This window comes from Staurois parvus, unplaced genomic scaffold, assembly GCF_062004578.1.
Source record: "Staurois parvus isolate SC_StPar_1 unplaced genomic scaffold, SC_StPar_1.0 ptg000011l, whole genome shotgun sequence".
Classification (NCBI taxonomy): Eukaryota; Metazoa; Chordata; class Amphibia; order Anura; family Ranidae; genus Staurois; species Staurois parvus.
In genome coordinates this window covers 32,104,769-32,131,678 of record NW_028317807.1, presented here as the reverse complement: position 1 = coordinate 32,131,678, position 26,910 = coordinate 32,104,769, and the positions used below count along the sequence as shown (strand labels likewise).

General features: G+C 40.0%; 1 protein-coding gene across 1 annotated transcript in view; it reads right to left on the bottom strand.

The window, feature by feature from the left end:
* SPAG16 (sperm associated antigen 16) overlaps positions 1–26,910 on the bottom strand; it is a 1,274,471-nt gene that overhangs the window by 1,176,252 nt on the left and 71,309 nt on the right. Inside the window, exons 5-6 of the mRNA XM_089672306.1 lie at positions 21,183–21,320; positions 12,230–12,337 (exon numbers count right to left, since the gene is read on the bottom strand). Coding sequence (XP_089528432.1) covers positions 12,230–12,337; positions 21,183–21,320 — 246 coding nt within the window. The remainder of the gene's footprint in view (positions 1–12,229; positions 12,338–21,182; positions 21,321–26,910) is intronic.

Sequence of the window (26,910 nt, the reverse complement as noted above, 5' to 3'; positions counted from 1 at the left end):
GAGAAACTGAGGAAGAAGAGAAACACTGGCATACTGGTTATTACCAGTGCATAAAGGTGTATTTGCTTTGGAAGAATAAATCATCTCTGGGTGTCCTATGTGTGAAGATGTTGCTCTGTTGTGTAAAACTATTTGTTAAGTTTTTGTTACATTTAGAATGAGGTGCCATGAGATTGTCCATAATTTTAATGGGTGCCTTAACTGGAAAAAAAAAAGGTTCAGAAACACAAGACTGGTCACAGTGAAAAATCACTGACCTTATCTTGAGGAAAGAACATATATTGACCAAATATATTTTCACTGCAGTCAAGTGATTCCCCCGCCACCACCTTTTAATGATCAGTCTAGAAGCATCTGTACAAGTCAGCGGCAGCCAACAGACAACCAATCCATATCAGCAAGACTGAGACACAATCATCCTGTGTCTATGGGTAACTAGAGCAAAACTAATTTCCAAAGGCTTTTCTTTGTTGTAGCAAAATGTTGCATCTATGTAATTAATTATTAATGGCTACATTAAATTGCTGGCAAATCTCTCAAAATACTACCATTGATTTTGTGATTTTATACCTGCCGTAGCAGCTAATTGTTTGTAATAGAGAACTCTCATGTTTTCTGAGTTCTGTGAACAATCTGATGAAGAAAGAAAGCCTGGAAGGCAAATGTAGAATTACTGGTGTGACTTACTGATAAGAGAAAACACACACACAAAATCATAAGTACCTCTCTTTGTTCAGGACTGCCTCCACTGGTGGCAAACAAACTGGCAGTGCTTCATAAGACAGCAGATAAGGGAAGAGTGGCATATTAATAGCAAGATTCATTAAAAGACCATTACAGTAAAAATATTGTATTTTGCTAAATGCTTGTGGTTAATACTTGTAAGGGCCCATTCACAGAGGGCAGAACCTGCTTGCTCAGTAGGGGATCTGTTCATATATCCACAGCAGAGTGGAGCGTTTGCGTGACAGGTCCCTGCCTTCTCCACTTATGCAGAGTGGATATGGACTCAGACAACATGAGTGTAAACGGACCAGCTGTCTGTTTACATCCGACTGTCCACCGATCCAATCCACCCTTTGATCCAATCCACCTTCTGTTTGTTTTTAGCGGGTCAGATCGAATTGCAGGTAGGTGGGTGTAAATGGACACAAGTCCGGTTACATCTGCCACTCCACGGAGAAGAATAGAGGGTCTGATCGGACAAATTGTGTAAAAGGGGCTCAATACTATTCAGTAATGAATTTATTTTATATGGTACATGCCTTAATTTATATTTTTCTCTGTATCTACATGCAGGCTGTTCAGAAAAAAAGTGAAGAAACCGTGTAAAAATTACACAAAACATCCAGCGCTCCTCCATACTATGCAACAATTCATCCATGGATAAATACACTGAGAGTCTGTGGTAAAACAGCAATTCTAGCAATACTAGATAAATGGGTAGAGGGGTGGATGAAGAATAAATGGATGGATAATAGATGAATGAAGAGTGGATGGGTGGAATGTGGTTCACCTTTGCAGCTCCGCTTGTATAAAGCAGGAAATAGCAAAAAGCAGGGTGTTGAAGTTAATACCAAGCAAAAACACCTTTAGAGCCTATTCACACTTGTGCGACTTGTCATGAAACTTTGGGGTTCAAAGTTGCATGACAAGTCGCACCCCATGTTTCCTATGAGCATCATTCATATCTGTGAGACTTTAAGTTTTGAAAGTAGTTCCTGCACTACGTTGGTCCAAATTTCGAGCGACTTGAGGGCAAAATACTGCAATGTTAACCCCCCAAAGTCGCATGAAAGTTGCACCTGAATGATATGCATGCATCTTGTGTGCAACTTTGTACAGCAGAAACAATCATCCTTGGTCGAAGCTAAAGTCGCACCAAAGTTGCACTCATCCAAAGTCACGTCAAAGTCGCACTGTAAAGTCCCAGTGAAAATTTTTCACAATTTTTATGCCGCACAAGTGTGAATGGAGCCTTATTGAAAGCATACTTACATGTCAAAAACCACCGATCCGCCAGTGGATAGTAACACAGCAGGTTGAGACACCAGAGATGATCAGCTGAAGGTACACAGCGGCAATGGATGGCTGCCAAGCATGCAGCAGCAGGGATTTCAAAGTACCAGCAGGTTTTTTTTTTTTAGCAAAGACATGTAGCAGAACACATTTTGTCCTAACAAAATTTAATTTTTTTTTTTAATTTTTAGTTGACATGTTTAATAGCAAAAAGTCAAAATTATTTTTTTCAAAATTGTCTTTTTTTGTTTATAGTGCAAAAAATAAAAAAGCACAGGTGATCAAATACCACCAAAAGAAAGTAAAAAATTACGTAAATTTCATTTGGGTGCAGTGTTGCATGACTGTGTCAGTTAAAAGTGTCAGTTAAAGTAACGCAGCACCGTATCGCAAAAAATGGCCTGGTCAGGAAGGGGAGAAAATCCTCTGAAGGGCAAGTGGTTAAAAGGAAGTCAAACAACAACTGATCTACAGGAAGGATCAACATGTAAACAACACTGTGTTACTGTGGGATTTAAAAAAAAAACAAAAAACAAGCTGCCTTGTTAATATTATAGACGGGCTGCATCATCTTCATTTAAGCAAGCGGTTTATTATTTTGCCCAAAGTTCCTGTTTAAGGAAGAGCACCAGTCAGGACACAAACTGCACATAAGTAAATCTAAAGAACACCAAAAAATGTGCATTTGGATTTTTTTTCTAAACTGAGCAGCAGTAGTATCTGTATAGCTGTATATATGTTTGCAGCACGTATGTTTAGGCGATTCATGTTCATGGAGAATGGACTGCTGCTGGGCCAGACTTCACTGCACCAACAACCTAGCTGTTCGTAAAACACAGAGGGAAGAAGTCAATGGAGGCAGGTCTAAAACCTGTAAAGCATTGTTCTTCTTTCATTGGCAAGAACAAGGCAATACTTATTGCGCACTTAAAGTGTTACTAAATCCACAACAGTAAAATCAGTCTGTATATGCAGTAAAGCATATACTCACTCTGGAACCTAAGGGGTTAATCCTCCACATTGTGTACAAAGGATGTTTGGTCCTCTCTTCTCTGATCCTCCCCTTCTTCCAGTGTCTTCTAAATATCTTTTGATAGAACAGAGACTCGGGGGCAAGCGGCACATGCTCAGTTTGGTGTGTATTGCTAGAAAGTTTTTTTTCCCTTGGTAGAGTACATGTGATCAGCAGAGGGCCAATCAGCACTCTTTAGAGGTCAGGGGTCCTGCATCCTCCTACAGGAGAATGAAAACTCCTCCTACAAGGTGTAATCAGTGCTTTTCTGGACAGTGATAGAAGTCACAAGACTGCTCTAACTGCTGATGAGAAAAGGTATTTAGCAGTTTATATTTACTATTTACTAAAATAAATGCATTTCCATGTTCTGTGGGAGACCAGATATAATGAACGCAGGGTCCTGGGTTAAGTAACACTTTAATTCTAAGTTTTGTGAGTTGTCAGACATTCTCTTTACACAGGGATACAATGTTGTATGTCTCCAGGTAAAGCACTTAGGTATTTGTTCTGTTTCAGCTGAATTCAATTCACTGCTTGGGCTATGCAACTCAGGTGACACCACACGGTTCCATGAAAGGAAAATTGTCAGCAAAGGACATAAGCTTTCAGAATAGATGTGGAGTGACAGACTATATGACATGTCCTCCATACTTTCCTTATTGGATGCCTATTGTTGAGGTTTATTTTTCCCCTTTCAATAACTATAATTTGCTAAGCACCATTTTTGAGTGGTGGATTAAATGCTATTCAAAACAGAAGACAGTAACTTGTACATGTGTTTGAACAGAAAGTAAGGTTCATTGGTATAAAGAACTAAAATGCATTGAGGTGCATAACTTTAGGTGGCAGCAGGCAAATCGTTTGACACAAGATAGGCTTTAAAGTTTTACATTAAAGCCTAACTCCAAGAACAAAAAAAAAAAAAAAAAAAAAAAACAAAACACAAAAAAAAAAATTATTATCTTTGCAGTGCCCCTGCTCTGAAAAGGTAAAATGCAAATTAGCGCTATGGGCTGAGGAATAATGTAGAATGCTTGCCCTACTCCTCACTCTTGCAGGCTCCTCAATCCATGCGACCAGTCCCCAGAAACCTCTTCTATAAGATGTTTGCAGCCACTGTTGCACATTGACACTGCTAGGTACAATGCAGGGCCAACAGTCCTGCATTGTACATGAGGAAAGCAAATGCCCGCCCTAACCCTGAGCAGTGAAAACAGCTTAAGCCTGGTTGAGCAAGGAGTAGGATAAGTATTGCACATCATTCCTCATTCCTACATTTAAGTATTTTGGGGAAACCACTGCAAGGCTAACTTTTTTTTGTCTATTGATTTATTTTAATTCCTGGAGCAAGGCTTTACATCTGAACGCCATGCAAATAGCTAAATATATAAGAAGGAGTTGTATTACCTGCCAAGAGACATGTATGTCTGTCCAACCAGTCCTAAGATGTACACAGCTCTGCCACACATCATAACCCTGTCTGGCAAGCCAGAAGACCCAATTTTAATCTTTGTACCTTCATGCATTCTATGCAGGAAAGTAAAAAAAAACCTGTGTGCAGCAGCACCCCCAGACCCTCCTAATACTTACCTGTGCCCCATCCCGATCCAGCGATGTGCATGAGAGCCTCAGCTCTCCTGGGTCTCTCCGTCCTTATTGGCTGAGACAGTAGCGGTAGCCATTGGCTCACGCTACTGTCAATCGCAGCCAGTGAGAGGCACCAAGCAGTACTCTGTGTGTGGATAGACACATGGACAGGCGGCTCGGGAGGGAGCCTGCTTGTGTGCTCCATAGCAAACTGCTTGCTGTGGGAGCACTTGGTGCTGGAGTGCACTGGAGTGCAGGCGGGGGACCCAAGAAGAGGAGAATCGGGGCTGCTCTGATCAAAACCACTGCACAGAGCAGGCAAGTATGACATGTTTTTTGTTTTGTTTTTTTTAATAACGAAGGACCAAGCATTTAACATCACTTTAAGCAACACTTGCAGGTCTTGTACCTTCCCCAGAATGTGAATAACAGTAAACCAAGAAGCAGAACACTGATGAGTTCATAGCTTGCTCCTTGTTGCAGTGCAGTACAACTGGTGGCCTCCTTGTGCCATTTCTACCTGTTCTAGTTTGAGTTCTGCTGTACATGGACGGCAAACGGCTGATACAAAGTACATTTCAGGTACATACACTGCTTGCATTAAAAATTACATTCAGTTATGTACTAAAGAATATAGAGATGCAATGATCGGTGCATTTTGTATCTGCATTAGTTTAACACAAAACTGGGACGTTTTGAATTGACCTTGTCTGCTTAATCTCAAGTACAAAAAAAAAACAAAAAACAAAAACCTCTTGTAGTTTCCACTAACGAGTTATGCATAAGTGTTGTTTTCAGTTCTGAGTAGGAGATGATGTTCTTTTGAACACATAGTCCCTGCATGCTAATCTAATTTAATAACCGTCTCCCCTAAACTGGTCCTGTACAAGTTCTGCCAAAGGTATCTGTGCAATATACACTGTCCTTAACCCATTCATGACAGTTCAAAACAAGCTTTGAATTGCAGAGCAATAATCTTCATTGCTCCTGCAATGCAAAGTGTAGAAAAAAAAAAAATTCCTTGATCACCTCCACCTCCCAGAGTAGTAAAATGTTACTATGGTTACATTGCACTACTCTGATGAAAATATTGTAAAAAAAAAAAGAAAACAATGTTTTAAAAACTTTAATTTTTTTGTTAAACTACTTGCCACCCGCCAACAATGCGCGGGCAAGTAGCGGCTCTGGGTAAAGCGACGTAATCTTACGTTGCTTTCTATTTCTGGGTGTGCCTATGAATGCTTGTGCCCCCTGCTGCCCCCTATGCTATCCAGGAAGAGAAGAGGGAACACGGCACTGATTAAAAACACTACATTTTACACACACATTAGATTAGCCCCTATTGATTGCCCCTAATAACCCTTTCATCACCCAATCACCCAGCCAGTGCCATTAGTACAGTGTCCGTATATATAATATTTCACTGATCACTGTATTACTGCCACTAGCGACATCTGATAGCAACGGGGTCAGTAAGCACTCCTCCCAGCCAGGGTCAGCTAGCATTAGATTGCCCGCACACTGTCGCATTCACGCTATAGTTGATCACCACCATTACTAGTATAGTGTTTGTATGGATCAATATATTGATCATGAACAGAACTGTAATAGTGACTCCTTTGTATAGTGTTCCTAAAAACGCAGTGTTAGCAGAATCAGCCCCGTTCACTGCCAGTACTAGCGTTTAGCCCCTCCTCTGTTTTCCCACTGAAGAATTGTATGAATTGACTCTGGGCCAAAGCAATTTAAACGCACAATACATCACCGCCCATTAAAATTCAGCTCTTGCCAGACAATTGCCATGGAAACTTATTATGGCTTCCAAATTTAAAAACTTGTTTGGGCCTAACCATCAGCATTACAAAAAAGAATGAATTGCAGTCATATTGGTCCACAGACCCGATTCATCATGTGCCCATGATCTCTATTGTTACATATATGCCCAACATGGACCAGCAATGTACTGGTACATCGCTGGACTTTGAGTGGTTATAAAAGGGTGAGGCCTGAAGCTACAGGCATCATCCTGGAATCGGTTTTCCAAGCTGGCGGTCAGCTTTCATGTAAAAGCAATCATGGTGGCTAGATCATTATTACAAGCAGCGGGAAGGGACATTCAAACCCCCCCCAAGGTTTTCTTGGGCTCTCCCATCCCAACGGGTAACCTAAAAAATGCAGCTGGTAGTTCCACTGGCTGACAGTAGAACTGATCAGAGAACGCAATGCCCCCAATCATCTCTATGGTCTAAGAGACCGGAAGCTATGAGCATTTTATCATCATTTCCATTTTGCCAGATATAAACAGCGTCATTTTAAAAGCATCTGATCACATCGATCTTGGTGTGATCAGATGCTTTAAGGGCAGAGGAAAGATCTAGTCTAATAGACCCCAGATTTATCAGAAAAGAGTAATTGTCACTGCCTATTTATAGCACAGGGAAAGTTTTACATTTACTGTGATAACGATAAAAGTGATTAAAAAAAAAAAAAATCACCCCAGTGGCAGTCCCATGGCAGTATGTAAACAAAGATTGCACCATGCATGTGAGGTATCACTGTGAACATCAGATTGAGGGCAGTAATTCTAGCACTAGACCTCCTGTGTAAATCTAAAGTGGTGACCTGTAAAAGGCCTTTAAAGCATTGCTTATGGATATTAAAAATGTACATAGTTTGTCGCTGTTCCACGGGCGTGCGCAATTTTAAAGCATGTCATGTTTTAGTATCCATTTACTTGGTGTAACATCATCTTTTATATTTTATCAAACAAATTGGCAATATATTGTGTTTCTGTGCAAAAAAAGTGCGTTTGAAAAATTGCTGTTCAAATAAAAAATTTCAACACCCGCATCAGAAAAGACTTGGTCTTCAAGTGTTTAGAAAAGTGGGTGGTGTCTGGCATAAGCGTCTAATTTTGGCCCTGAAATGCCAGGATAGTAGAAGCCCCCCCTTCCCAAATAACCCCTTTTTGGAAAGTAAACACTCCAAGGTATTTGCCAAGAGGCATGGTGAGTATTTTGCAGATCTCATTTGTTGCCAATTATTTTTGGAAAACGAAGAACACTAAAAACCCTGTGACAAAAATGATATCTGCAATATACTCACCATGCATCTTATCAAATTCCTTGGGGTGTTTACTTTCCAAAAAGATATCATTTGGGGGATGTTTGTGCTATCCTAGCATTTTAGGGCCTTCGAAACTGTGATGGGTAGTGATGGAAGTGATATGAGGAAATATGCCCTTTGAAAGCCTGGAGGTTGTCACTGGATTTTGGGGGCCTGTATGTAGCTAGGCTGCCAAAAAGTCTCTCACATGTGGTATCCCCATATTGGGAGAAGAATCAGAATGTGTTTTGGGGTGTTATTCCATATATATCCATGGCATGTGTGAGCAATATATCATTTAAGTGACAACTTTGTTTAACTACTTGCCAACCGCAGATAGCCGAATGACGGCTACACTGTGGCCGGCCAGTTCTGGGAGGGCGTCATATGATGTCCTCCCAGAAAGCGCTCTCCTGCGCGCCCCCGGAGGAGCGCACCCAACACAGCTGATCACGTGATGTGGTAAAAGGCCAATCACAGCAGCCTTTTACCACGTGATCAGCCGTGTCAAATGACACGCTGATCACGGGAAATGCAATTGCCGGTTCTCGGCTGCACTTTCCTCACACTGTCAGATCGTGAGGAAAGTACTGCTGAGAACCGGCAGTTGTCAGAGCAGGGATCGGCACCGATGATCAGGGCACAAAAATTTGTGCCAAAAAATGAAATGTTCCATGGACTTAACACATGACTCTCTGCAAATTCCTTGGAGTGTTTAAAAGGGGTCACTTGGGGGTTTGTATTGCTTTGCATTTTAGCACCTCAAGAAACGTGAGAAAGTAAAAGTTGCGTAAATTCCAATATATACACCATTGTTTGAGGACTCTATAACTTACAAACCAATTAATATACATGTATTGGGATTCTTTTTTTACCAAAGACATGTAGCAGAATACATTTTGGCCTAAATTATGACTAACTGAGTTTACTGGATATTTTTTTTATAACCAAAAGTAAAAAATTGTTTCTTTTTTCAAATTTTCGGTCTTTTTTCATTTATATCACAAAAATAAAAAATCCATTGGTGATCAATTACCACCAAAAGAAAAGCTCTACTTGTGTGTAAAAAAAAAAAAAAAGAAAAAAAAAAGGGACATAATTTAATTTGGGTACGGCATTGCATGACCGCCCAATTACCAGTTGAAATAGAGCAGTGCCGAATAGCAAAAAATGGCATGGTCATTAAGGGAGGTAAATCTTCCAGGGGGCAAGTGATTAATTAAAAAAAAAAAAACAAAACACCACAACACACACACACCTAAGTACCTTTTCCTAATCGATATATAACGGTCATATGACCCAGCTCTTTCCCAGCCTGTCTGCAGGGAAAAATAAGCAGGAGGAGTTTGTAGTACTCTGCTGCTGGTCACACGTTCAAAATTAAAAGAAAAAAAAAAAGCCTTTGGAATAGGGGTAAAAATTAAAAAAGCATCATCAATAATCCATTTTAAATTGTCATAAAAATATGAAGTTGAAAATAAAATCTTTATTATTTTTTCTGCCAATCACAGTGTCACTCCCCTCTAGCCTGTGCCTTAGAATAACAGGGAGGTGAACCCCTATCAATCAAGATGTAATATCCCACTCCTGTTGTGTTTAGTGGGCATGAAGGAGGACAGTGGAAGAGGGCTGTCAATTACCACTGTGTATACGCCCACATGTGTGACTCTATAGTCACATGGGTTGCTCAGATGTGATAGGGAGGAAACGTTCAGCATAGAAACTCACTGAAAATAGATCATATGCAGAGCTGCCACTGCTCTGCAAAATTCCCCACTTCATCTGGGACTTGAACGGAAGGGGGTGACAGAGAACAGCAGGATCAACCAGATTTATTGTACAATACAGAAAACGAATCTCATAATGACCGACTGAGTATGAACAACATATAATAAAGCATTTGATAGTGTTTGGCTTTTTTTTTTATGATGTGGATTTAGTGACACTTAAAGCAGTAGTAAACCAAAAAGCAAACATTTTTTATATTGCAGCTTAACCATTTGCCGCCCAGCCTATAGCCAAATGACAGCCAGGCGAACACTTCTTCCCGAATCGCACTTTGCGCATGCCCACAGGGCCGCGCTGTGGCGAGAACTGTCACCGGCCACGTACCTCGGACACAGCCGATGACAGACCTGTGTACCGGCCCCGTTGGCAGTACCATGTGACCTGCTGTGACCAATCACACCCGGTCACATGGCATGAAAGGAAGCCATCCATTGTATACGACTGTGTCTAGCTGTGAATGGTCACAGCGATCACATGCACAGGCTGGGCCAATCACAGCCCATCTGTGTCATGTGATTAGTTGTGTCCAATCACAGCAAAAAAAAAAAAATGAATCAATTTAATTCAGTTAAATGCTTGCTTATAGCAAAGAAATTATTTGCTACAACCAATCAAATTGTGTAAAAATAAAAAAATAAAAAAGCTGATCATTTCCCCATAGTACAATGTTACTATGGTAACATTATACTACTTTGATTATAGTGCAATATGAAAAAAAAAAAAATCTTAACTTTTTTTTTGCATACTGACACCAGTGTCCCTGATCACCACCACACCAGTTATATGCAGGCTTTGCTGAAAATAATTTTTTTAATTTCTTCATTTTCCAAAAAATTATGACAAAAAAATTACAACTTCAAAAAACTTGCCATGCCTCTAATGAAATACGCCGGACTGTCTACTTTGCAAAAAGGAGAATATCTGTACTGTTCTGACATGTTTGGGCCTCAAGAAATTAGAATGGCTTTCAGTACTTCAGGATTGATCAATTTTTAGATATATCCCATAGTTTCTGAACTCTATAACTTTCCTACAGACTAAATAATAAAAATGATGATTTGGGTTATTTTCACCAAAGAAATGTAGCAGAATACATCTTGGCCTAAATTTATGAAAAACAATTATTTATTTGCAAACTTTTATAACAGAGACAAAGAACGTGTTTTGTTTTTTTTAAATGTTGGACTTTTTTTGTTATTTAGCAAAAAATAAAAACCCCAGTGGTGCCGCCAAAAGAAAGATCTAGTTGTGTGAACAAAATGATAAAATTTTAGTGCCGATGACCGTGCAATTGTCATTCAAAGTGTGAGAGTGCTGAAATCTGAAAATTGGCCTGTTCAGGAAGGGGGTAAAAGTGCCCGGTATTGAAGTGGTTAAAGACTGCACACGCCCATAAAATGACAACAAACTATGGTGCCTAAAACTGTCCATAGGTGACACCTTAAAAGTCTTTACAGGTTATCAGTTTAGTGTTAATTGTGAATTATGGACCTAAAATTATTGCTCTCACTTCAAACGTTCACATCGATACCTCACGTGTGTGGTGCAATCATAGTTTACATAAGTATGCTGAATCTATGCACACGTTCACATTTGTGCATACACACGGGGGACAGAAGTGCTTTACATTTTTATTAATTTATTTCCAAATTTTTTTACACTTTTTATTTAATTAACTTTAATGCTAACACAAGGAGGCGAACGAGCCCCTTGTGATAGCCTTAGACAGGTTCTCCTTATGGAAACATTAGGGGCTCAATGTTTCCCCTGCCCTTAAAAGAAGTTTATCACACACAGATTATATTTTCATCAGCTGCTTACCTGGCTGTAAAAGCCAGTAAGAGACAGCTCTTAAATTGGTAGTGACAAAATCCTCTTCACTTTTGGCTTCATTTGTGGCAGAGGGGATGTGGGAACAGAGGTTCCTCCATCTCCTCTGCAGGAAGCCGTCTTGACCATTTGCTGCAGTCCCTGGTCCCCAGTGGGGAGGAACGGGAGAGTCTGGGAACCACAGGATGTGGTGAGAGCTGGGGTCCTTCCCAGCACTGTAAACGTGATCAGGTGATTGTAAAGATGGCTGAAAGAATTGGTACCAGAATCATGGCTGCTGCTGTTCAACCACTCAGTTCAATACGTTGGTCAGCAAGTGGTTAAAACCAATTGTGTTCTACAAGCAGTTTTTACCTATATTCTTCTAGCAAAAACAATACATTGGTTTCATGATTAATGGATGGTATATTTTAGCATACAGCACCCAAACATTGAAATTCTACTGCATGCAAATGGCTGAGCTAATGCAATCAGATTCTGGTGCAGTATCTGCCAGGAATACATAGACTCATTTGAAAAAAAAAAAAAACACTACAATAAATTCTTCATACCATTAAGAGACCCTAACAAAAATAATTTTATTGGTGACATTTCAGAACGTTTGTTACACAGGGGAAAGGAGTAGCATTTCGAGAAAGCCTGCGGCATCTACATCAGCCACACTCCAACCCCCACCTCCCATCAGCTACGTTAACCCCTACTATATATGATAAACATGCGATTATTGATTGTGGTATTTTAAAAAGATCTTTTTTCAAAATAATTATCTGAAATGAAAGCCGATATCTATATTTTATTTGACAGGAGCAGGAAATCACACCATTAACAACAAATTATGCATTTGCACTGTTGATCTAGACCTAGGTATGCGAGAGGCTTCCTTACCGTTTGATGTCATTAATGAGTTTGTTTTTTTCCTGGGCCACACGCTTATGATGCATCCTGTGGAAATCGCGCTCTTTTTGCAGCTTCATCATCGATTCTTTAGCTTTACTGCATGAAAGGAACACAGAAAAATAACATTTTTCTAAAGGCCAAACCTGTGAAAGTTTTAACATTTAACGACTGGAAAAAAGAACCACAGTAGCTCATCATAAAAGGACTGTTTTTTTTACATCACTACTAAACATTCTTTTGGTTTTTGTTGTTTTATGAAAGACATTTTAATTAATTCAATTTAAATAGTCAGCCATTCATTTACAACATGTTTCAGGGGAGTTTGTAGGTTGAAAAACCCAATACATTCTTTTTTTTTTTTTTTAAAGATGTAAGAGCCCCAAAGAAATATGAAAAACTTGTTGGTTGGACTGTCTCCAACATTTACCATAAAGTAAAAATTTTTTTCCGCTAAACGACCTTTTAAAGTACAACAGCAGCCAAACCGTTTCGTTAATGGCTGGGTCAACTTTTGATTACTGTTAGTGTGCCAAATCTGTGAGGTTCCCCTTTAATCCCTGTTCAATATAAAAAAAACAGGTAGTGAGAGAAAATAGATCAAAAGTGGTGGTATATCCTGACTTTGTGAGTAGTCACTGGAGCAGTTGTTTTCAATGGAAGATATCCCCCCCACTCCTGTTACACCGACAATGGAATTTCTCCTTTACTTTCAGTGCATGTGACAATGGCCACTATAACAAATCATAAGGATCAATCTCCCCAAAAGGGACATTGACAGCAATATAACTCTGACAGGGTTCTAAGTCTTCCTTGCTAAAACTTTACAAAGTCAAGCTTTAATACTGCTCTCTGCTTTGATTTCTATCATCAGTTTTAATGTGCAAAACAAAAGCTAAACCTATTAAAATGTTTTCATTCAACCTTCAAACCAAATATTCAGGCCAACTCCAGGCACAAAAAAAATTGTATTTTATCTTTAATTTTCACATTAACACTGTTGATATTTTATTACTTTGTAAAGTCTCGAAACTCTGCTTAAAGCACTTAGGATGGGAGGTGAACTTTGAGCTCCCAATCCATCGGAAAGGTATCTGTGCCCGACACCAATTCCGTGATTGTGTCCCCACTCCCCTCAATGTGATGTGCCTTTCTCCTCAATGTGATGTGCTTTCTAAAATCCACTGAAGATTGAGGGGGCAGAGACACAACACCAGAATTGCTGTCATTCATAGAGACACTTCTGATGCAGCAGGGAGCTCCCTTGTGCATATCAGGAGCTTTTAGCAGAGCTTAGAGAGCTTCTGAAGTAATAAAATGACAGTTTTATTGTAATAATTAAAGATTAAAAATAAAAATGTCTCTTGCTGAAATTGAACTGTAAGACCCCTTTCACACAGGGCAGACTCCGTTTTGATTAGCGGGGGATCTGTCTACAGATTCCCTGCTGATCAGAGCAGAACAGGTATATGACAGGTCTGTGTCTGTTCAGTTTATGCAGAGCAGACAAGGACAGAACTTGCTCTACTGTACGGTGTGTGGTTGGAAGTAAACAAACTCTGCTCAGAAGTCTGTTTACACCTGCTCATCCATAGGGGTGAACGAACCAACCAGTCAGGTCCACCTGAAAAACGGACAGTCAGACCTGATCAGACCCTTTGTGTGAAAGGGCCCTTTGTCTGCAATGTTATACTAGGCATTGTTAACCAAAAAGAAATACCAAAACTAAAAACCTCAAAGCTAAAACATAAAAAATCGTGTATATATTTTGTAATCTCCAAAGGTCTATTACTAAAAGTTAAACCGGTAAATGTACAAAGTAAAAGAAAAAGCAGATTGATTGTTTATATGACAGTATCAGCTCAGAATCTATCTAGTTGCAATCTTACATAAAAATAAAAAGAATTCCACAGTATACATTTTACACTTTGAGTATAGCTCTTAAAACTGTCATTTAGTGGTTACCAAAGACTTTTCTAAAGGTCACTGAATAAATGACTGTTATATAAAAGGGAATGTAAGATAAAACATAAAAATGAAATGAGGTAAACTTTTTGATGCTGGAGTGCAATATATGACATCAATGTCTGTTGTGTTAAAGCGCGATTTATTTTTATATTATCAAGATGATACAGGGTGTTTGGCCTGGCAAGAAAAACAAACTAAAAAGGAAAAATGTCATGTTACCTGCAGAAGCCAATAAGTTTTTGTCAATCCAGGTAAGAAATATTAATTATTAGTAAAGCTGCATAGATGACAGGAAAAATTTATGATTTAACAAACTTTTTATACAGCACGCCCCATAAATCAAATACAGGGACAGAAGCAGCTTGAAATATACCACCATTTCAGGCCACAAAATTGTTTCTTTGTTTTTAGTCTGCCAAATCCCACAAAATGACAGTGCCAATAAATCACTGATCTAGCAGCCCCCACATGTGTGCTCGCGTCTGAAGGTACCCACAGGAAAAGAAGTAATTGTCCATTAGGACATAGATGTCTGTTCACCTGTCCTGAAACTAAAGTCAGCCATTGATGATTCGAATCTCAGCCGGTTCAGCAGGGACCAGCCAAGATTTGTACCATGTATGGGCAGGCTGAATGTACCTGAGTTGATCGATCGTTTGATCAACTTGGGTACAACCACCCTGTCAGATTTTACATTCGAACGGTTATTGCTAGCCACTATTATGGTGGCTAGCAGTAATCACTGTGTTCTCCTGGTGGGAACGGCTCGCCACTGCCCCTACAATGGAAAATGGAAAAGGAGGCAGCTAATAAAGGATTAAGTAAATATCTGAACAAAATAAGCTAAAGCCAGCCATGGGTTGATTGAATCTCGGCTGGTTCAGCAGGGACAGCTGAGATTCAATCTTTCTATGGCCAGCATGGTTGCACTGAAGTCGATCCAATCAACTGACTTCAGTACAACCAGCCTGTCCGATTATTTTCATGCGATCACTGCCAGCTCCCCACCAGCAGAACTCAATAGCGCTGCAGGAGGGAATCAAGAAATTTCCTTTCCTTCCAATTAAAAATTGTACAACATGTCAGATCTGAATGATATTGCACTTACTAGAGGCATTCTGTAGCTTTTCTGTAGCCTAGGCCTAGTTTTTCATTCGTTACACAGTGTTACAAGGCAGCTACCATATTAGTCTAGGTGTAAGCTATCACAGAGCAGTTCCTCCTCTTCATAATGGAGACGTCACCAATGTAATCCAGAACAAAGAGGAATGACTAGTTGGGATACTCCTCTCATAATGTTAAACCCTCAACAGGCTCCTGTAACACATGGTACTTCGACACTGTCACAAGTATGGAAGTGCTATGTTCTTAACTTATACTTTTTTTTTTACCAATTGCCTTGTCACAAGTTGCCTCTTTACCATTATCATTGAAAGTAAAAGAAAATCCAAAATTTTGGGTTGCCACCTAGTTCTGGTGGCCTGGGGGGCTCCAAAATATTTCTTTAATTTGCAGGGATTTCCTCTCACTTCCAGTTTAGACTATGGGACAGGAAGTGAAGGGAAATGTCCCCAATGGGCACAGATGGCGAAAAAAAAAAATACTGACAGGTTATACCTCTCCCTTACTCTCTCTATATGAAAAAAAGTTTTGCCAATAGTTCTACTTTAAAGTTTATTTCTAGGCATTTTTTTCAACATATTAGAGAATGTAAGCAACTTATTCACTCCTTGGTTATCTCTCGTCTTGACTATTGTAACTCCCTCCTCAATGACCTACCTAATCAAAGGCTCTCTTTAGTAGATCATGAATGCTTCTACCAGACTCATCCACCTTACTAACCAATCCATATAGGCCATCCCTCTCTGCCAATCCCTCCACTGGCTTCCCATTGCCCAATGAACAAAATTTGAAACATTAACATATAAAACCATTTATAACTCCCCCAAATCATGCCCCAAATCACATCACCAATCTTGTCTCGAAATATCACCCACACCGTCCTCTCCGCTCCTCCCACGACCTCCTGCTCTCTAGCTCCCTTGTCTCCTCCTCCCATGCTCATCTCCAGGACTTCTCCAGAGCCTCCCCCATTCTCTGGAACTCTCTACCACAATCTATCAGACGGTCGCCTACTCTACCCACTTTTAGGCGATCTCTGAAAATCTCTCTCTTCAGGGAAGCCTATCCTGCCTTCAGCTAATAACGGAATCTTCTATTCCTACCAGTCCATCCCCCACAGTTATTACCTTTTGTGCCACTAGCCCCATTCCTCTTAGATTGTGAGCTCCAAGGGGCAGGGCTTTCCCAACCCTCTTGTAGTGAGCTGTATTGTTGCTGTATTGTCTCCCGTTATATTGTAAAGCGCTAAGCAAACTGTTGGTGCTATATAAATCCTGTATAATAATAATAATTTACAGAACCTCAGCCAATTTTCATTGCGGTCTGTGTAGCCGCTGGTTTTATTCAGACTCCCCATTTTTCTTGGTGATTATGGTTACTGTAAGTTTGTCTAGAGGTACTTGTTAAGTATAGATCTGCTTTAACATGAACCACCGGTGTTCATTTACAAAAGGCAAATAGCCTGTTCATTTTGTAAAGCAATTTACCCTTGGCTTAGTAACTGAGTTGAAACTCCACTTACTTCCGTCAATTATCTACAAGCAAAAATACTTTTTTTTTTTTTGTTCTTGCCTGTGATTGGGTATTCTTTGTAGAATTAATGCTCCCCTAATCAAATCAATCCCTTTGGTCAGTAGTTTGCTGCATCAGCTCTGGCGCCCAAATCATTGCACAGAAGAGTACAGTATTTTGTACATTATGTTATATCTCTATTATCTTTTGGTATAATTTCAGTGTTACTGGCATTATGGTAAAGTTTTCCAGCATCAGAATCACTGAGGTGCAACAACCAATTTACAAGAAGTGCAGTAATGTTGGAACACATTTTTTTTTTATTTTTTATATTTGTGGTGATCAGGTCAGCCTTCTGGTTTTTCAGGCAGACTTGATCAGAATCCCCACAGAGCACTATGGATAGTTGGATGGAAATGGACTTCTGCCTATTTACATCCAACCACTTCTGAGTCCGTCCAGGTTCAGAAAAAAAAAAAAAAAAAAAGAAAAGGACTGCAACCTTTTTCCATTTTTGCAGACCTAAACATGATAGATCAGAGGCAACCAGGCAGAGGTAATCTGTTTACACCCAGCAGTCCATAGAGCGGTCAATGGTCCACCCGTGTCTGCCAGGCACAAACTGAACGGGCATGGATGTAAAAAAGACTGACATTCATCCTGTTTGGCTCTGATTCAGCAGAGGATCTGCCAATCCCCTGCTAATTGGAGTGGACTCCGCTCCATGTGAAAAGAGCCTAAAGGATTGTGTTCTGTTAATGTACCACATGGAAATAATGTTACATTGATTTTTGTATATTAGAGCTTGGCATAAAAAGTGAAATTCACTATTTGGTGGTGAGGATCTGTTATTTACACATTGTTCATTTCCATGATAATCGGTGTTTAAGCACATAAAGTTTGTTATAATTGTTACTAGGTGGCCTAGCATAATGTAATGCTATTTAGTGTCTGTATGATATTCTTTTTAACAAGCGGCAAGTTTAATTATGGGGAATATAATTAAGCCAGTACAGAATACTATAATGCTGCTAGAGGTGATTACAGTATATGTCTGGTGCTGGACGATATCACACATTAGCAAGTCTCACTCTCTCTGGTCAAGTCCACCAGTTGCCATATCACACAAAGTATGCTGTACCCCTTAGCATCCTACTAGTGAAAATCCTTACAGTGATTTTGTAAAAGATATTATAAACAGTAAGTTATTTTTGCTGCTAAATGAGAAGCAGGAAGAAGCAATTTGGCTTGAGCTGCCTGCCACCACCGTGCTAGAAAAAATGGATATCCTTTTTAGAGAATAGGAAAATCAGAATCCTGTAGGGATTTATACTTTAATTATGTATCGGTTTAAACAGGAGCTTTACTGAATATACAAAATAAAAATAAAAAAAGAAGTGGTGTGAAAAATAAGGAAAATTACTGTGAAGCTTTAAAATAAACTCAATTGACTTCTAATTATAAAAAAAAAATAACCAAATAAAAATTCATTTTACTTTGCTGTATTAAAGCTTCCGCTCAGTTACAAATTTCCACACTGACCCACCCTATAAACACAGGTTTTACTTTATTAAAAGTGATAAATATTCCCCCATGAAAAGAAATATCGAAGGAAGCAACTATATGAATATTTCATTGCAGCAGATATACTGGAGGATTATTCTTGTGATTCCGCTCTCAGAAAAGCTTCATGCTGAAAATCTACAAATGAAAGCTAATGAGAAGCGATTTTCTATATTAAGTAATGGGCATTCCAAAGGGCACACAAAGTTATCAGTAGAGCAATCATTTTCAGACCTTTTAATACATTAGATTTGTGTTTTCATTCCTCCAATAATAGGATTTCTTCCCAATAAGAAGAGAAAAGATATGCGCAGCTACAGTGGGTGTTGTTCAGTTAACATGAAATAAAAGGACAAAAAAGAAGCGGTGTGTGAGAGGGTTTTTGACATTTTCCTAGGAGTGAGAAGTGTTGCACATACAAATGGTTCAGGGTTTTCGTCACAGTACTTGCAGTTTCTACAGTTACCTTGATTTATTCAGATTCAGAATACTTTATTAACCACTTGCCCTCCAGAGGATTTACCTCCCTTCATGACCAAGCCATTTTTTGTTATGCGGTGCTGCGCTACTTTAACTGACAATTGTGCAGTCATGCAACACTGTAAACAAATTACATTTATAAATTAAAAAGACTGAAAACTAAAAAGAAAAAAAAAAAAAAAAAAATATATATATATATATATATATATTTTTTTTTATTTTTTTTTTTTTTTTTTAACTTTTTTCTAAAAAACCATATCCGATAAAAAATTTATTCTGCTACAGGTCTTCGGTAAAAAAAAATCCCAATAAGTCTATATTATTTGGTTTGCATGAACGTTATAGTGTCTACAAACGGCGGTATATACACTGGAATATGTATTTATTTTTACATACTAGTAATGGCAGCAATCAGCGACTTATAGTGGGACTGCAATAGTACGTCAAACAAACATTCTGACACTGACACTGGATGGGAACTAACTGCCACTGACATCTCCAGTGACACTAATATAGTGATCGGTGGTAATAAAAAGCACTGACACTGTACCAATGACACTGGGCAGGAAGGGGTTAACATCTGGGGCAATCAAAGTGTTAACTGTGTAATAGTGAGTGCTTAAACAGTGTATCCTTTAGTGTTTTACTAGGGGACATGCTGGCTATAATAAAACCAGCATGTCCCCACTTACAGGAGAGAGATCTACTGTATGCTGTTTACACTCACAGATTTCTCACCGGTCAGCTGCTCCGCCAATCACTGAGTCCCAGCCAAGAATCATTGGCCAGGACCAGCTGATTGACACCTATGGGAGCCAATGGCCGCGAGGGTAGGACGGCGTGTGCGCCCCCTACCCGTAAAATGAAAAATCACGTAGATATATATATGATTTTGCACAGAGTGGCTGCCCTGTAGCAGTAAAACTGTTATAGGGTGGCCGGGCAGTGGTTAATACCAAAGGGAAAGTTTTCTTCAGTTCATATGCCATAAAATATATGTTTATCAACATGGCATAGCAATTAATTTGTGTATCAACTTGCTAGCAACTTACCAACCAGTGGCTCACTTTCCTGTTTTTATAGACCCAGTACTGTATTTCATCCACTGACACCTTTCTCCTGGCTATGTTCTTATGCCATATAGCGTCATATCATTACATACTACAAGCCAAGCACCCTGCAGTTTCTTATTGACGTCACAGGCTCTAAATCAGGGGTGACAAAACTTTTGACTTTCCTGGGCTACTGGAAGAAGAGGAATGGTCTTGGGCCAAGTTAATTTCATCACAAATTAATGATCGCTGATACAGATAATGTACCTATCAGACTAATAAAACAGTTTTTTTGTAATATTTTTTATTAAAAAATTCAAAAAGAGGGCAACATAAAACTAGCGTGATATTACACTGTTTTTGATCAAATTAATTTTGATATAAACCAGTACTTCAATGAATTCTAAGCTGCTGATCAGATATATTGGTTCTAATTTTTCCTTTCATGTGCTTCATCCTTGAAAATAGTTGCTCATAAACATAGGTGCTGTAGAAAACTGATGACATAAATAAGGTGTGATTGTGAAGAGTGGGAGATTTTTCTTTAGGAAGATAAAACTCATAAAAGTCCAGTAAAGAGACAAATGTCAAACTGTAATTCGGCCACATTTGTTCACTAAGCGTAAAGGCAATTAAAAAAAAAATTCAGCATTTTAAAGTAAGTTTATGATTTTGTATTGGGCTGCATTCATAGCTATCTTTGACTGCAGTTTGGACATCCCTGCTTTCAATGAATGTGTGAATGAACCCTTAGTTAAACCCACTGCTGACACAGAAGTCCCACATTAACCTGTGGCAATCTCTGCAAGCTAAAAAGCCTCTAATGAAAATGTGCTCACTAAAAACAAAAATAAAAAAAAAAGCAAGCATTTTCAGCACAGAGCTACAAAGCAAATGCAAACTAACAATGAAAATAAATACATCTCCTTTATTAATGTAAAATTGTTAATTACAATGATAAAGCAGGTAATGGCTCAAGATGAACAGCATATTCGAAGCAAGAATTAGTATGGTCTTAAAATTTATAAGCAGCATGTCTTCAGATGTATTATCTTGCTGAATTGCATAGGTCACATTATTCCTCTACTTAATATTTTAATTAGACACCGGGCATAAATAAAGATTTGTGTATGATTTCCTGTTGTTTTGGGCAAATGGATTCTGGCACTGTACTGAAGCGAATACCACTAGAGTTTAATAAGGTGCTGTTTGCAGTTGTCCTAAAAGTGTGAACAGCCTTACTGTACCTTGCAGCCAGCTTGTACGTCTCCACTTCCTTTCTTAAACTTTTTATCTCCGTATCTAACATCTGGTTGTGAGCATAGACATCTGGGACGAAACCAACAGCTTCTGGCTGCAGGAGACCTTTCTGCATCATTTCATACCTGGAAGATTTACAAGAAAGTCTAATTATATTCTATGACAATTAAACAATTGTGAGGCATAAACACGCACCTGGTGTTTGAAATATTAAACAATCATTACCTTGACAAAATAACGGAGGAGGATCAACATGCTTAAGTAGTTACTGTATGTATTACTTGACTAACATGGAGGAGATATGTAGCTCCGTTTTTAAATGGAAATATCCTCCTGCGCTTAGTATGGGTAAGTCCCTATCCTAACAGCTGCTAACACTCTGCCTTAACCAATAGGTAATAAAGTATCAAAAACCAAAAATAGTGAAGCGCTAAAATAAATCCCTAAATACACACACAGTGCATATAATATTAAGTGAAAACCATACCTCATAAATAAATTATATCCGTGACATAAAAAATATCAATATAAAACAAAATATATAAGGAAAAACTTTTCCTTGCCCTTAAATTAATTCTTCAAATCAAACATTAAAAAATCCATGATATTGCAAATAAACAGTGATGAAAAGAAAAAAAAAAAAAAAAAAAATTATATATCTAAAAAACTGTGTTAATTACCATATATAAATATATTTGTGATTAATTTCTGATAATAAATGTGACAACCTAACAGAATAAAAAATAATATAAAAAATGTGAATCTCAATCAAATATACGTGATTATTGTGAAAAAAACATAGATGAAACTATTACATAAAAAAATCACTAGAACTTGTGATATTTCAAATATGAAAAAGTGTCCATAAATGAACAAACACAGTCCATGCAGTAAGGTGAAAACGACACTCAGTGTTCTTCACTTCTAGTGCTCATAAAAAAGAAAGGGAAGAAATCCTCCAATGGCAGCAATGCCTGCTCACCTCCCCAACTCGACCCGCAAAGGGCCACAAGGCTATAACTCTCCTCCAAGAAATCGTTTGCTTCCAAGCAGCTCAGTAAGGAATCACAGGACCTCCTCTCCACCTCCTCTCAAACGTCATATAGGACACAAACAGAGCTTCCCATAGTGTAATACCATTTGTTTATTCAAGACACTCCATATAACAAACTGTTTCCACTCACATGCGTTTGGTTAGAAAAATGCAGTCCTCCTCATTCCCTGGGTGCATTCACATGTAAAGAGGGAAACCAATATGGTCGCTGTGCTCGGACATCCGTCCCCACGTGACCGGAAATGATGTGTCTCTGGGCTGGGAAAAGCGTGCCGACGCGTTGCGTCACGTGCGTCGTGACTTCATCAGGGTACCGTTTTTGCTTTCTTTTTAAAGCCCAACTCTGGGTCCCCTCCAAAAAAAAAAAAACTCTGGTTGCAATACTTACCTTCAACCTAAGCTGACCCTATACATTTTTACCAATGTAAGAGAGGTCTTCAGTCTTCCAGGTTTGATGAAGCGTGCATCTCGGGGGGGGGGGGGGGGTTTGGGGGTTATTAGCTGGCAGGTGGCTGAGCCTGAAACTGGGCATTTTTCTTCATACCCATATCTTGACATTAAATAAATAAATGGTTTGCTAAAGAAGAGACAATTCAGTCATGTGATGTGCTGGGTCCTGTTCTTCGATCTTCTTACGGCACCAGTGGACAGTCCTTCAGATGTAGACAGGGGTGATGTGATGAAACTGGTCACTCAACAAAATGGATGTTCACTAAACTTCGTAAATAAAATAAAACGGTGTTGACTTGACTCAACCAATCATACAATGTCAGGGATCACGGCCCATGGAGCCGCGATCGCGGCTCCGTCCCTCGCGCATGCGCGGTGGCGGCAGATCGCGCCGGGACACAGGCACCAGGGCCCGGCGAGCCGCGGCTGACAGGACGCCGCGCATGCGCAGTAGGAGCCGCGGGCGCGCCTCAGGCGTCCAATGACAGCCGGGGGCGCGTCCTAGCCGGCCAATGACAGTGCAGGGCGCACTATTTAAAGATGCCCTGCACTGTCACAAGTTGCCGCAAGGTCTTCCTGTGATCCTGAAGTTCCTGTACCTGCCTGAGACCCTGATTGACCCTGACTACGCTGCCTGCCCCTGTGATTGACCCGGATTGACCCTGACTATTCTGCCTGCCCCTGCGTTTTGACCTGGATTGACCCTGACTATTCTGCCTGCTCCTGCGTTTGACCCGGATTGCCCTGACCATTCTACGGATTGATACCCCCTGCTGACCCTGCGTGTGACCCGACTACTCTTGGCCTACCGATTCTGTACCCCGCTTACCCTCACGGGCTCACGATCAGTTGTTACCCTGCTAGGGCCGTTAGCCACTTCACATCTGGCTCTCCCGGTACCTGTCCCCAAAGGTCTCCTCGGCCACTGGGGGGCCTGCTCGGAGGTCGTGACCTGGCCCGGGACTGTTTTAAGTCCATCCCCACCATCAGGGGCCCTGGTGAAAGCACAGCCCGGGCTTAGACCCCACGCTCTGAGTAGGTCCGCCAGTTGGCAGCCTGAGGCACCACCGGCGGATCATAACATACAGGCACAAATCCTGTTTTATCAAATTTCTCTTTCACATGGTTGGGTGTTCAAAGAGAACAGAGATTTACCTTATTTACCAACATACACTTTGCAAAGTGAAGGTTCTGTGCCTTTATGCCTGGTTCACACTGATGTGATTTCAGATGCGACTTGGATCCCACTGAATCGCATGACAATGGAAACCCTGCTTCCAATGGCACCTGTTCACATTAATGCAGCACAGCTGCGATTTGATTTGTGAAAGAGTCGTGTGCTACTTTGCTGCAAATTATTTGACACCACAGAATATGTAAACCACATCCAAAACACAACCAAAGTGAAAGCTGCACTACATAATCACACTGCAAACTGCATCACAATCATATTGCAGTAGTGTGAACAGAGCCTTAATAAATAAACCTTATTGTGTTTTGTATGCTTTGTTTTAGAGCAAGCGGCTTTCTCTGGGGCTAGAGAGGGAAAAAGAAAAGGAAAGGATCGGGGCTGCTCTGTGCAAAACTACTGCATAGAGCAGGTAAGTATAACATGTTTTTTTTTTGTTTTTTTTTTCAAAATAACACACACAACATAACACAATGCTTTAGTATTACTCAACTTTCCTGTTTAGTTGCTCCCTATTTGTAGGGGCTTGTGATATTCCACTTTTTACAGATGCTAGGGGAAAAAGTATGCATAAATGCCTCCATATATAAAGTAGAAAGACTGCAGTCCCCTGGGTTTACTGGGAATGGGAGGTTTTGATCTTCCACTTGGGAATTGCATATGAATAATTCTATGAATGCTTTATTACCTCTGAGAGCAGCTCTGCAGATTTCTCTCTCAACTATAACAAAACATCCCACACTATAATATACACTTTATGCTTTCATCCTGTTACCTGCTTTACAGTAATAAAGTACTGATGAAAAAATATTGCTGCTGTCATTGTAATAAAATTTAATCAGATCTGCCAACAGTATTCTTGGATGTCCTGTCTAACACTGCCCAGTTTGGCGGCATAGTTATCCATATGAAAGATTTAATCCATCTGTGGTGGCAAATATGCAAAGTGACTGTTTGCCACAGGCACATTTTGTAAGGGCAGAGAGACCCATTTCCCCTGGCATGAGCCATCTGTTTACACTGGAAGGCATGTACTCTTCTTACGGCATGGCACCTTCCGCACAGCTTGTAGTCCTATTCCCAGACAGAATTATGCTGGGAAAAGGCTGTCACATCTATTGGCAAGGTGCACAGTAGTAAAGCTTCAATTAAAGAGAACCAGTTGCAACTGGGATTATACAAAAAAAACGATCAATAGTATACAGGCTTGCATATCGGAGATGTACATTTAACAAATAAAAAAATAATAAAAAGGAAAATCTCACCATAAATCTTACAATCTGACAATACAATCTTTATACGATAAATCCTGCATTTACATAAACTGTGTAATCGGAGGATTCACTTAAACCATCCAGTCTATTATGCTGTTTTAACCTTGCTCTTATTGGTAGATCTAAAAGGAGATTGTGCAGTCATTATAACAGGTGTGATATTTACTCTGTCTTAGCCCGACTCTTTAGCTTGAGTATGACGCATGCAAACAGTTCACATGCACAGGAAGCCGTACTTGGGGGTCATGTGATGTGAGTCCCGGGGACTTGATAAAGAATGCTACTCCCCCCGAAACAGGTCTTAACAACAGCTCAAACACTGCATCAGCAGCCAGCTGTTTGCATCACGTAACCCCAAACACGGCTTTATGTGAATGTGAACTGTCAACATGCTTGAGATAAAGCACTGCGGCAACTGCATTTGGTAAAGGACTGCTCCCATATCCCCACTGTCAGCTAGAGTTCCTATCAAGGGCAGTGAGAGGATTTTGGTGCACAGTTGGAGAGAGGTGATTAAAAATGCACCACACCAAAATTTGAGGCAGCCATAGCCACAGTACCATTTTGTACTCATCCAAGGAAACAGCCTTATCTGTTATCATCCTTGAAAATATTGCACAAACTATTGCAGATTGCAAATCCAAAGAGGAATATCCCTCCATGAATGGACAAATCCCAGAAAGTGGGGGACTGTAGTTTACCCTGAAAAGATATGTCCCAAGTCTGTCCCAACATAGAATTAGTTGTAGTGTGGTCCAAGCAGCAGGACAACAATGCCCCTTGGACGGTTTCTCCCCTGCAGACAGGCTGGCATCCTTTGTGAAAGGACTTCCACAATTCCAGTGCAGTTCAGTGGTCAGCCACCAAGTCAGAGGTATTGGGTCAGTTTTGGGTTGGTCCAGAGACTAAGGGAGTTTGGTCCACACAGTGAACACATTTTGCTGCAGAGGCCTGGAGTGAAACTGGCCAAACATCTCCACCACAAAGAAGGCCATCATAAGACCCAGTATAGTAAAAAATAAGACCAACTGAAGTTTCCTGGAGAAAAGTGTCAGAAGAAGAGCAGAGAGGGTCAACACCCACACCTGAGGAAGAAACACTTAGACCTGAGTTGTATCCAACACTAGACCCAGGTACTCCAAGTGGTGAGTCAGATCCAACATAGACTTCTAAAGATTGAGCATCCACTCTTAGCTCTGAAGGGTCTATACCAACTACCAGACATTGGCTGCAAGGACCTTGGAAGAGTGTTTCTTCAAGAGAAGGTCATCCAAATATTTGATAATATGGAATTATATTGGGTGCAGCATTGCAAGAATCAAGGTAAGTACCTTGGTGAAGACCCACAACGCAGTGAACAGCCCAAAAGGGAAGAGCCACAAATTGCAGGACACGTCAATGTAGGGGGGAAAGTGGCAATAGAAATGCAAATACAGACTGAGCCTATTCCATCTAGAACTTCTGGACCTATAAGAAGGTGTTGGGCTTTGGAACCTTAAAATAGGAGTGAATAAAAGCCCTGAAAATCATTCAACTAATGGAATTAAAACAATCACTCCCGAAGAGTAAAGTTGCTGCAAGGCAGTCTTGAGAGCATACATTGTCTTCAGGGAAGAAGGAAAGAGGAGGGCATAAAGTGGTGAGAAAGCAGAGATTGAAATCCCAGCCTGTAACACTGGCACACCATGCACCAGAGCCAAAGATCTGAAATGTTCAAGTCCAGGTGGCTGAAAATCCAACAGATTTCC